We start from the raw sequence: 13,360 nt of genomic DNA, 5'->3' as shown, positions 1-13,360 counted from the left end.
AGATCTGTCACCTCAGTATGCCAACCATTCAGTCAGAAATCATCATTAACAGTCAAAACAAGATCTGTCACCTCAGCATGCCAACCATTCAGTCACAAATCATCATTAACAGTCAAAACAAGATCTGTCACCTCAGCATGCCAACCATTCAGTCACAAATCATCATTAACAGTCAAAACAAGATCTGTCACCTCAGCATGCCAACCATTCAGTCACAAATCATCATTAACAGTCAAAACAAGATCTGTCACCTCAGAATGCCAACCATTCAGTCACAAATCATCATTAACAGTCAAAACAAGATCTGTCACCTCAGCATGCCAACCATTCAGTCACAAATCATCATTAACAGTCAAAACAAGATCTGTCACCTCAGAATGCCAACCATTCAGTCACAAATCATCATTAACAGTCAAAACAAGATCTGTCACCTCAGAATGCCAACCATTCAGTCACAAATCATCATTAACAGTCAAAACAAGATCTGTCACCTCAGAATGCCAACCATTCAGTCACAAATCATCATTAACAGTCAAAACAAGATCTGTCACCTCAGAATGCCAACCATTCAGTCACAAATCATCATTAACAGTCAAAACAAGATCTGTCACCTCAGAATGCCAACCATTCAGTCACAAATCATCATTAACAGTCAAAACAAGATCTGTCACCCTCAGTATGCCAACCATTCAGTCACAAATCATCATTAACAGTCAAAACAAGATCTGTCACCTCAGTATGCCAACCATTCAGTCAGAAATCATCATTAACAGTCAAAACAAGATCTGTCACCTCAGCATGCCAACCATTCAGTCACAAATCATCATTAACAGTCAAAACAAGATCTGTCACCTCAGAATGCCAACCATTCAGTCACAAATCATCATTAACAGTCAAAACAAGATCTGTCACCTCAGAATGCCAACCATTCAGTCACAAATCATCATTAACAGTCAAAACAAGATCTGTCACCTCAGAATGCCAACCATTCAGTCACAAATCATCATTAACAGTCAAAACAAGATCTGTCACCTCAGAATGCCAACCATTCAGTCACAAATCATCATTAACAGTCAAAACAAGATCTGTCACCTCAGAATGCCAACCATTCAGTCACAAATCATCATTAACAGTCAAAACAAGATCTGTCACCTCAGTATGCCAACCATTCAGTCACAAATCATCATTAACAGTCAAAACAAGATCTGTCACCTCAGAATGCCAACCATTCAGTCACAAATCATCATTAACAGTCAAAACAAGATCTGTCACCTCAGTATGCCAACCATTCAGTCAGAAATCATCATTAACAGTCAAAACAAGATCTGTCACCTCAGCATGCCAACCATTCAGTCACAAATCATCATTAACAGTCAAAACAAGATCTGTCACCTCAGCATGCCAACCATTCAGTCACAAATCATCATTAACAGTCAAAACAAGATCTGTCACCTCAGCATGCCAACCATTCAGTCACAAATCATCATTAACAGTCAAAACAAGATCTGTCACCTCAGAATGCCAACCATTCAGTCACAAATCATCATTAACAGTCAAAACAAGATCTGTCACCTCAGCATGCCAACCATTCAGTCACAAATCATCATTAACAGTCAAAACAAGATCTGTCACCTCAGCATGCCAACCATTCAGTCACAAATCATCATTAACAGTCAAAACAAGATCTGTCACCTCAGCATGCCAACCATTCAGTCACAAATCATCATTAACAGTCAAAACAAGATGTGTAACCTCAGTATGCCAACCATTCAGTCACAAATCATCATTAGCAGTCAAAACAAGATCTGTCACCTCAGAATGCCAACCATTCAGTCAGAAATCATCATTAACAGTCAAAACAAGATCTGTCACCTCAGCATGCCAACCATTCAGTCAGAAATCATCATTAACAGTCAAAACAAGATCTGTCACCTCAGAATGCCAACCATTCAGTCACAAATCATCATTAACAGTCAAAACAAGATCTGTCACCTCAGTATGCCAACCATTCAGTCACAAATCATCATTAACAGTCAAAACAAGATCTGTCACCTCAGCATGCCAACCATTCAGTCACAAATCATCATTAACAGTCAAAACAAGATCTGTCACCTCAGAATGCCAACCATTCAGTCACAAATCATCATTAACGGTCAAAACAAGATCTGTCACCTCAGCATGCCAACCATTCAGTCACAAATCATCATTAACAGTCAAAACAAGATCTGTCACCTCAGCATGCCAACCATTCAGTCACAAATCATCATTAACAGTCAAAACAAGATCTGTCACCTCAGTATGCCAACCATTCAGTCACAAATCATCATTAACAGTCAAAACAAGATCTGTAACCTCAGTATGCCAACCATTCAGTCACAAATCATCATTAGCAGTCAAAACAAGATCTGTCACCTCAGAATGCCAACCATTCAGTCACAAATCATCATTAACAGTCAAAACAAGATCTGTCACCTCAGAATGCCAACCATTCAGTCACAAATCATCATTAACAGTCAAAACAAGATCTGTCACCTCAGAATGCCAACCATTCAGTCACAAATCATCATTAACAGTCAAAACAAGATCTGTCACCTCAGTATGCCAACCATTCAGTCACAAATCATCATTAACAGTCAAAACAAGATCTGTCACCTCAGCATGCCAACCATTCAGTCAGAAAATCAATCATCATTAACAGTCAAACAAGATCTGTCACCTCAGCATGCCCAACCATTCAGTCAGAAATCATCATTAACAGTCAAAACAAGATCTGTCACCTCAGCATGCCAGCCATTCAGTCAGAAATCATCATTAACAGTCAAAACAAGATCTGTCACCTCAGAATGCCAACCATTCAGTCACAAATCATCATTAACAGTCAAAACAAGATCTGTCACCTCAGCATGCCAACCATTCAGTCACAAATCATCATTAACAGTCAAAACAAGATCTGTCACCTCAGCATGCCAACCATTCAGTCACAAATCATCATTAACAGTCAAAACAAGATGTGTAACCTCAGTATGCCAACCATTCAGTCACAAATCATCATTAGCAGTCAAAACAAGATCTGTCACCTCAGAATGCCAACCATTCAGTCAGAAATCATCATTTACAGTCAAAACAAGATCTGTCACCTCAGCATGCCAACCATTCAGTCAGAAATCATCATTAACAGTCAAAACAAGATCTGTCACCTCAGAATGCCAACCATTCAGTCACAAATCATCATTAACAGTCAAAACAAGATCTGTCACCTCAGTATGCCAACCATTCAGTCACAAATCATCATTAACAGTCAAAACAAGATCTGTCACCTCAGCATGCCAACCATTCAGTCACAAATCATCATTAACAGTCAAAACAAGATCTGTCCTCAGAATGCCAACCATTCAGTCACAAATCATCATTAGCGGTCAAAACAAGATCTGTCACCTCAGCATGCCAACCATTCAGTCACAAATCATCATTTACAGTCAAAACAAGATCTGTCACCTCAGCATGCCAACCATTCAGTCACAAATCATCATTAACAGTCAAAACAAGATCTGTCACCTCAGCATGCCAACCATTCAGTCAGAAATCATCATTAACAGTCAAAACAAGATCTGTCACCTCAGAATGCCAGCCATTCAGTCACAAATCATCATTAACAGTCAAAACAAGATCTGTCACCTCAGAATGCCAGCCATTCAGTCACAAATCATCATTTACAGTCAAAACAAGATCTGTCACCTCAGCATGCCAACCATTCAGTGAGAAATCATCATTAACAGTCAAAACAAGATCTGTCACCTCAGCATGCCAACCATTCAGTCACAAATCATCATTAACAGTCAAAACAAGATCTGTCACCTCAGAATGCCAACCATTCAGTCAGAAATCATCATTAACAGTCAAAACAAGATCTGTCACCTCAGAATGCCAACCATTCAGTCAGAAATCATCATTAACAGTCAAAACAAGATCTGTCACCTCAGCATGCCAACCATTCAGTCAGAAATCATCATTAACAGTCAAAACAAGATCTGTCACCTCAGCATGCCAACCATTCAGTCAGAAATCATCATTAACAGTCAAAACAAGATCTGTCACCTCAGAATGCCAACCATTCAGTCACAAATCATCATTAACAGTCAAAACAAGATCTGTCACCTCAGTATGCCAACCATTCAGTCACAAATCATCATTAACAGTCAAAACAAGATCTGTCACCTCAGCATGCCAACCATTCAGTCACAAATCATCATTAACAGTCAAAACAAGATCTGTCACCTCAGTATGCCAACCATTCAGTCAGAAATCATCATTAACAGTCAAAACAAGATCTGTCACCTCAGCATGCCAACCATTCAGTCACAAATCATCATTAACAGTCAAAACAAGATCTGTCACCTCAGAATGCCAACCATTCAGTCACAAATCATCATTAACAGTCAAAACAAGATCTGTCACCTCAGCATGCCAACCATTCAGTGAGAAATCATCATTAACAGTCAAAACAAGATCTGTCACCTCAGCATGCCAGCCATTCAGTCAGAAATCATCATTAACAGTCAAAACAAGATCTGTCACCTCAGAATGCCAGCCATTCAGTCACAAATCATCATTAACAGTCAAAACAAGACCTGTCACCTCAGCATGCCAGCCATTCAGTCACAAATCATCATTAACAGTCAAAACAAGATCTGTCACCTCAGCATGCCAACCATTCAGTCACAAATCATCATTAACAGTCAAAACAAGATCTGTCACCTCAGTATGCCAACCATTCAGTCAGAAATCATTACAAAATAGTTAAGCAACATAATAAATCACTGCTTTACCATAGAAGTACAATTCAAGTGAGCATTCTTTATTGTTTGAATAAATTTATGTCTATAATGAGGTCTGATGGGATAGGAGCATATTGCCCAATTGTTGACACTTCAAGAACAATGAAATCGTGAAATTTACCTTTGTAAAGTAACATTTGGTTCTTCAGTGTCTAAGATGTAAGACACTGCTAAATGACAAGTTACAAGTTTACTTACATCACACAGTGGTTTACAGGTGACAACATTGTATGTTGCTGGGTCCCTCTCAACAAAACATGTTTCTGTGAGACACAAGGTACGCCTGACTGAGTCCATGTGGCGAGGAGATAGCTTTTGCACAGTAAATTCTGTGTATGATGTGAGAGCTTCATCAGTGCTACAAGAAAAGCAGAATATCACCAATCATGCCATGGATGGGCCACGGTCCAACAATCACCTAGAGGGCACACCACTCCTGACATACAAGCTGATTTCCCATGCTCAAACCTGTACCAGTTTCTGCATTTCATTCAAAATATGCAGAATACAAGTAAGTAAGTGAATCAAATGCGGGTCTTTGGCGTGATGAGCGAACGCTTTAACCACTAGGCTACCCCACCGCCCCTCCGTCCCCGAAGATCATCTTTCTTTTGACAGAAAGCTGTCTGGGTTATAACACTATATTAGCACCCCAGGGAGAAGAGACAGAGAATGTCTACAGCTGGCGGTCACATGATCAACCACAGACAGGCCACATGCTCTGTATGCACTTCCTGAGATGCCCTAAATCAGTAACTGGAGTTGGGGTGTGTTCGGGCAAGCTGTTCAGTGAGGCTGAAAACTTCATTCCAGATCATTTCCACTCCAATATCGAAAGGAGAAAAAGTGCATATAATGTAAGACAGGATAAGTTTAAAAAGTATGTAAATTATAGTGTATTGACACTAAGACTTTACTCTTAACTGTATAAGATAGACAACTCTGTAAGCCTTGTTACCACTGTGACAGAAGTTACCAACCAGAGTGGCGTCCCTTGGGGAACCCCATGCATGTAACCCCTTGGGAATATACATGTCTGTGGTCACGTCCACATACGTTGTTCTGTCATCCACTATGGTCGATTATGGTGAAGACACGACATACACTGACATAATTTTTGCAAATAGCAGAAACAAACTTTGCGTTGCATCTCTCCTTCAGACAAAGAAGTTGACCAATACTTTTCAAGTTAATGGTTCAACAAATGTCCCTAAACTAAAATTTGTAAATTACTGTAATTCTTGAAATAAATAAATATCATAATGAAACTTTGCACTGCACCTCTGCTATAGATATGGAAGATGATTCCTAAATTTGAAAACAATCCAAACAACAGCTTTCTTTGTTAAACAAAAATGTCTTTGGATGGACTGATGGAATTCCTTGGCATTACTATATACCAAGACCTTTCTAGGTTGGAGGTTAATATAATGCATAGCGTCTAATACCGTTGAAAAGTGTTATCTGCAAGCCATGTGGTAACAATTAATCACTTGTTGACTAGCCCCTATTTACCCTGTTACATATAATACAGGCCATTTCACAAACAAAATAATGGACAACATTGACCTATAATTTGACCAAAACCTCTTCAAACCAGTGCCCCATCCTCAAGAAGATATGCTCAGTGATACATATATTAATACTTTGTGTGAATGTGTAACCAGAAATATTCCCTTCTTTTTGGCCTTGAACTTCTCACTCATTTGCCCAGAGAATTCATATGAGGCTAATTAAGGGAAGTCCATGTATTCTCTTCATGTCAGAAATATTGTGTTGTATTCGTAAGAAATATAACAAGCAGCTCCAGATAAAGTCCAACAAAAACTGAAAGCTGTCCTATTTCAAAGGGCTGTTGAATATTTACTCCAGAACAAAATTTAAAAAAGCATACAGGTCTCATTTTCTGAACTAATTAAATAACTTAGTACTATACTGAACATGCCTTAATAATCAGAACAGTTGTGAACTTAAGAGAGAAAAAGTCATTTGTGTTTGATCCTAGGATCTACTGCTAAGTGATCTTCTCATCAATGTGTATCAATCCATCGGAAGTTGTATGTATGTGTGGTGTGTAATGTTACAGCTACAAGAGGACTGTACAACAGTATGTGTGGTGTGTAATGTTACAGCTACAAGAGGACTGTACAACAGTATGTGTGGTGTGTAATGTTACAGCTACAAGAGGACTGTACAACAGTATGTGTGGTGTGTAATGTTACAGCTACAAGAGGACTGTACAACAGTATGTGTGGTGTGTAATGTTACAGCTACAAGAGGACAGTACAACAGTATGTGTGGTGTTTAATGTTACAGCTACAAGAGGACTGTACAACAGTATGTGAGGTGTGTAATGTTACAGCTACAAGAGGACTGTACAACAGTGTGTGGTGTGTAATGTTACAGCTACAAGAGGACTGTACAGCAGTATGTGTGGTGTGTAATGTTACAGGTACAACAGTATGTGTGGTGTGTAATGTTACAGCTACAAGAGGACTGTACAAAAGTATGTGTGGTGTTTAACATTACAGCTACAAGAGGACTGTACAACAGTGTGTGTGGTGTGTAATGTTACAGCTACAAGAGGACTGTACAACAGTGTGTGTGGTGTGTAATGTTACAGCTACAAGAGGACTGTACAACAGTATGTGTGGTGTTTAATGTTACAGCTACAAGAGGACTGTTCAACAGTATGTGTGGTGTGTAACATTACAGCTACAAGAGGACTGTACAACAGTATGTGTGGTGTGTAATGTTACAGCTACAAGAGGACAGTACAACAGTGTGTGTGGTGTGTAATGTTACAGCTACAAGAGGACAGTACAACAGTATGTGTGGTGTGTAATGATACAGGTACAAGAGGACTGTACAGCAGTATGTGTGGTGTGTAATGTTACAGCTACAAGAGGACTGTACAACAGTATGTGTGGTGTGTAATGTTACAGCTACAAGAGGACTGTACAACAGGATGTGTGGTGTGTAATGATACAGGTACAAGAGGACAGAACAACAGTGTGTGTGGTGTGTAACATTACAGCTACAAGAGGACTGTACAACAGTATGTGTGGTGTGTAATGTTACAGCTACAAGAGGACTGTACAACAGTATGTGTGGTGTGTAATGATACAGGTACAAGAGGACAGTACAACAGTATGTGTGGTGTGTAATGCTACAGCTACAAGAGGACAGTACAACAGTGTGTGTGGTGTGTAATGTTACAGCTACAAGAGGACTGTACAACAGTATGTGTGGTGTTTAATGTTACAGCTACAAGAGGACAGTAGAACAGTATGTGTGGTGTGTAACGTTACAGCTACAAGAGGACTGTACAACAGTATGTGTGGTGTGTAATGTTACAGCTACAAGAGGACTGTACAACAGTGTGTGTGGTGTGTAATGTTACAGCTACAAGAGGACTGTACAGCAGTATGTGTGGTGTTTAATGTTACAGCTACAAGAGGACTGTACAACAGTATGTGTGGTGTGTAATGTTACAGCTACAAGAGGACTGTACAACAGTATGTGTGGTGTGTAATGATACAGGTACAAGAGGACAGAACAACAGTTTGTGTGGTGTGTAATGTTACAGCTACAAGAGGACTGTACAACAATATGTGTGGTGTGTAATGTTACAGCTACAAGAGGACTGTACAACAGTATGTGTGGTGTGTAATGTTACAGCTACAAGAGGACTGTACAACAGTATGTGTGGTGTGTAATGATACAGCTACAAGAGGACTGTACAGCAGTATGTGTGGTGTGTAATGTTACAGCTACAAGAGGACTGTACAACAGTATGTGTGGTGTGTAATGTTACAGCTACAAGAGGACTGTACAACAGTATGTGTGGTGTGTAATGTTACAGCTACAAGAGGACTGTACAACAGTATGTGTGGTGTGTAATGATACAGGTACAAGAGGACAGAACAACAGTGTGTGTGGTGTGTAACATTACAGCTACAAGAGGACTGTACAACAGTATGTGTGGTGTGTAATGTTACAGCTACAAGAGGACTGTACAACAGTATGTGTGGTGTGTAATGATACAGGTACAAGAGGACAGAACAACAGTGTGTGTGGTGTGTAATGTTACAGGTACAAGAGGACTGTACAACAGTGTGTGTGGTGTGTAATGTTACAGCTACAAGAGGACTGTACAACAGTATGTGTGGTGTGTAACATTACAGCTACAAGAGGACTGTACAACAGTGTGTGTGGTGTGTAATGTTACAGCTACAAGAGGACTGTACAACAGTGTGTGTGGTGTGTAATGTTACAGCTACAAGAGGACTGTACAACAGTGTGTGTGGTGTGTAATGTTACAGCTACAAGAGGACTGTACAACAGTGTGTGTGGAGTGCAATGTAACAGATAAAGAGGACTGTACAACAGTATGTGTGGTGTTTAATGTTACAGCTACAAGAGGACTGTACAACAGTGTGTGTGGTGTGTAATGTTACAGCTACAAGAGGACTGTACAACAGTGTGTGTGGTGTGTAATGTAACAGATAAAGAGGACTGTACAACAGTATGTGTGGTGTTTAATGTTACAGCTACAAGAGGACTGTTCAACAGTATGTGTGGTGTGTAACATTACAGCTACAAGAGGACTGTACAACAGTATGTGTGGTGTGTAATGTTACAGCTACAAGAGGACAGTACAACAGTGTGTGTGGTGTGTAATGTTACAGCTACAAGAGGACTGTACAACAGTATGTGTGGTGTTTAATGTTACAGCTACAAGAGGACTGTTCAACAGTATGTGTGGTGTGTAACATTACAGCTACAAGAGGACTGTACAACAGTATGTGTGGTGTGTAATGTTACAGCTACAAGAGGACAGTACAACAGTGTGTGTGGTGTGTAATGTTACAGCTACAAGAGGACTGTACAACAGTATGTGTGGTGTGTAATGTTACAGCTACAAGAGGACAGTACAACAGTGTGTGTGGTGTGTAATGTTACAGCTACAAGAGGACTGTACAGCAGTATGTGTGGTGTTTAATGTTACAGCTACAAGAGGACTGTACAACAGTATGTGTGGTGTGTAATGATACAGCTACAAGAGGACAGTACAACAGTATGTGTGGTGTGTAATGTTACAGCTACAAGAGGACTGTACAGCAGTATGTGTGGTGTGTAATGTTACAGCTACAAGAGGACAGTACAGCAGTATGTGTGGTGTGTAATGTTACAGCTACAAGAGGACTGTACAGCAGTATGTGTGGTGTTTAATGTTACAGCTACAAGAGGACTGTACAACAGTATGTGTGGTGTGTAACATTACAGCTACAAGAGGACTGTACAATAGTATTTTGGGTGTGTAATGATACAGGTACAAGAGGACAGAACAACAGTGTGTGTGGTGTGTAACTGTACAACAGTGTGTGTGGTGTGTAATGTTACAGCTACAAGAGGACTGTACAACAGTGTGTGTGGTGTGTAATGTTACAGCTACAAGAGGACTGTACAACAGTATGTGTGGTGTGTAATGTTACAGCTACAAGAGGACTGTACAGCAGTATGTGTGGTGTTTAATGTTACAGCTACATGAGGACTGTACAACAGTGTGTGTGGTGTGTAATGATACAGCTACAAGAGGACAGTACAACAGTATGTGTGGTGTTTAATGTTACAGCTACAAGAGGACTGTACAACAATGTGTGTGGTGTGTAATGATACAGCTACAAGAGGACAGTACAACAGTATGTGTGGTATGTAATGTTACAGGTACAAGAGGACTGTACAGCAGTATGTGTGGTGTATAATGTTACAGCTACAAGAGGACTGTACAGCAGTATGTGTGGTGTGTAATATCACAGCTACAAGAGGACTGTACAACAGTATGTGTGGTGTGTAATGTTACAGCTACAAGAGGACTGTACAGCAGTATGTGTGGTGTGTAATGTTACAGCTACAAGAGGACTGTACAACAGTATGTGTGGTGTGTAACATTACAGCTACAAGAGGACTGTACAGCAGTATGTGTGGTGTGTAATGTTACAGCTACAAGAGGACAGTACAACAGTGTGTGTAGTGTGTAATGTTACAGCTACAAGAGGACTGTACAACAGTATGTGTGGTGTGTAATGTTACAGCTACAAGAGGACTGTACAACAGTGTGTGTGGTGTGTAATGTTACAGCTACAAGAGGACTGTACAACAGTATGTGTGGTGTGTAATGTTACAGCTACAAGAGGACTGTACAGCAGTATGTGTGGTGTTTAATGTTACAGCTATAAGAGGACTGTACAACAGTGTGTGTGGTGTGTAATGATACAGCTACAAGAGGACAGTACAACAGTATGTGTGGTGTGTAATGTTACAGGTACAAGAGGACTGTACAACAGTATGTGTGGTGTGTAATGTTACAGCTACAAGAGGACTGTACAACAGTACGTGTGGTGTGTAATGTTACAGCTACAAGAGGACTGTACAGCAGTATGTGTGGTGTGTAATGTTACAGCTACAAGAGGACTGTACAACAGTATGTGTGGTGTGTAATGTTACAGCTACAAGAGGACTGTACAGCAGTATGTGTGGTGTTTAATGTTACAGCTACAAGAGGACTGTACAACAGTGTGTGTGGTGTGTAATGATACAGCTACAAGAGGACAGTACAACAGTATGTGTGGTATGTAATGTTACAGGTACAAGAGGACTGTACAGCAGTATGTGTGGTGTATAATGTTACAGCTACAAGAGGACTGTACAGCAGTATGTGTGGTGTGTAATATCACAGCTACAAGAGGACTGTACAACAGTATGTGTGGTGTGTAACATTACAGCTACAAGAGGACTGTACAGCAGTATGTGTGGTGTGTAATGTTACAGCTACAAGAGGACAGTACAACAGTGTGTGTAGTGTGTAATGTTACAGCTACAACAGGACAGTACAACAGTATGTGTGGTGTGTAATGTTACAGCTACAAGAGGACTGTACAGCAGTATGTGTGGTGTGTAATGTTACAGCTACAAGAGGACTGTACAGCAGTATGTGTGGTGTGTAATGTTACAGCTACAAGAGGACAGAACAACAGTGTGTGTGGTGTGTAATGTTACAGCTACAAGAGGACAGTACAACAGTGTGTGTAGTGTGTAATGTTACAGGTACAAGAGGACTGTACAGCAGTATGTGTGGTGTGTAATGTTACAGCTACAAGAGGACTGTACAACAGTATGTGTGGTGTGTAATGTTACAGCTACAAGAGGACTGTACAACAGTGTGTGTGGTGTGTAATGTTACAGCTACAAGAGGACTGTACAACAGTGTGTGTGGTGTGTAATGTTACAGGTACAAGAGGACTGTACAGCAGTATGTGTGGTGTGTAATGTTACAGCTACAAGAGGACTGTACAGCAGTATGTGTGGTGTGTAATGTTACAGCTACAGGAGGACTGTACAACAGTGTGTGTGGTGTGTAATGTTACAGCTACAAGAGGACAGTACAACAGTGTGTGTAGTGTGTAATGTTACAGGTACAAGAGGACTGTACAGCAGTATGTGTGGTGTGTAATGTTACAGCTACAAGAGGACTGTACAACAGTATGTGTGGTGTGTAATGTTACAGCTACAAGAGGACTGTACAACAGTATGTGTGGTGTGTAATGTTACAGCTACAAGAGGACAGTACAACAGTGTGTGTAGTGTGTAATGTTACAGCTACAAGAGGACTGTACAGCAGTATGTGTGGTGTGTAATGTTACAGCTACAAGAGGACTGTACAGCAGTATGTGTGGTGTTTAATGTTACAGCTACAAGAGGACTGTTCAACAGTATGTGTGGTGTGTAATGTTAGAGCTACAAGAGGACTGTACAACCTGTATTTTCCTAGTCTGTTCAGCTGAAACTGTTCAAACGTTATTGGTTCCTTTCTCTGTTTTATGGCCACGCCCACACAAGTAGCTCCAGCCTCCGACACACATTTCATGAGTTCATCTTTTTGTTCCAGTGCAAATAGATGCTGAAATAAAGAGCAACAGCTGGTATGAAATGTCATACACTTTTTATATATACAAGAATAATGTGCTGCGGAACACTGAAGATTATCTAAGGACCAATCAAAAGATAAAAAAAAACATTCTACTATGACATTTAGATGTTGATTCAACTGTACATGATGTCTCAGATGAGCACATGACACTGTTGTAAACAGATTTGAATGTCATGTAAATATAATTGATACCTTACAAAACATACGAGGTTAATTTCATGTAGAATCAATTATTTAATACTTATCATGTCTCAAACTGAGCATTTTCTTTAAAGAAGCAGTAGAAACTTTGTTCAGAAACATAATATAAGTGGAACTGGTGTAACCGTAGTAGTACCGGTACCCACACCAAGTTCAACAAATCTATTAATGGGTGCAACTACAATAGGCACCTGCACTGATGACTATGATGATTCTTGAGAATAACCATGTACACAATAATAATGCATGACTGGTGATCAAGACTTCAATGTAGATTCAACAGTGCTGTCATCTGCAGTGGAAACATAACAACATCTTAGATCTGCTCATC

At 40.1% G+C, this 13,360-nt stretch overlaps 1 protein-coding gene across 1 annotated transcript in view; it reads right to left on the bottom strand.

Annotated features, from left to right (window-relative positions):
- Window positions 1-13,360, bottom strand: part of LOC124282143 (dnaJ homolog subfamily C member 13-like) — a 303,611-nt gene that overhangs the window by 222,305 nt on the left and 67,946 nt on the right. Inside the window, 2 exon segments of the mRNA XM_046718113.1 lie at window positions 5,034-5,193; window positions 12,656-12,798. Coding sequence (XP_046574069.1) covers window positions 5,034-5,193; window positions 12,656-12,798 — 303 coding nt within the window.

Source organism: Haliotis rubra, unplaced genomic scaffold (assembly GCF_003918875.1).
Source record: "Haliotis rubra isolate DU_JTF1 unplaced genomic scaffold, ASM391887v1 Scf293, whole genome shotgun sequence".
NCBI lineage: Eukaryota > Metazoa > Mollusca > Gastropoda > Lepetellida > Haliotidae > Haliotis > Haliotis rubra.
The sequence above is the reverse complement of the archived record's forward strand: the minus strand, read 5'-3'. Positions and strand labels throughout refer to the sequence as shown.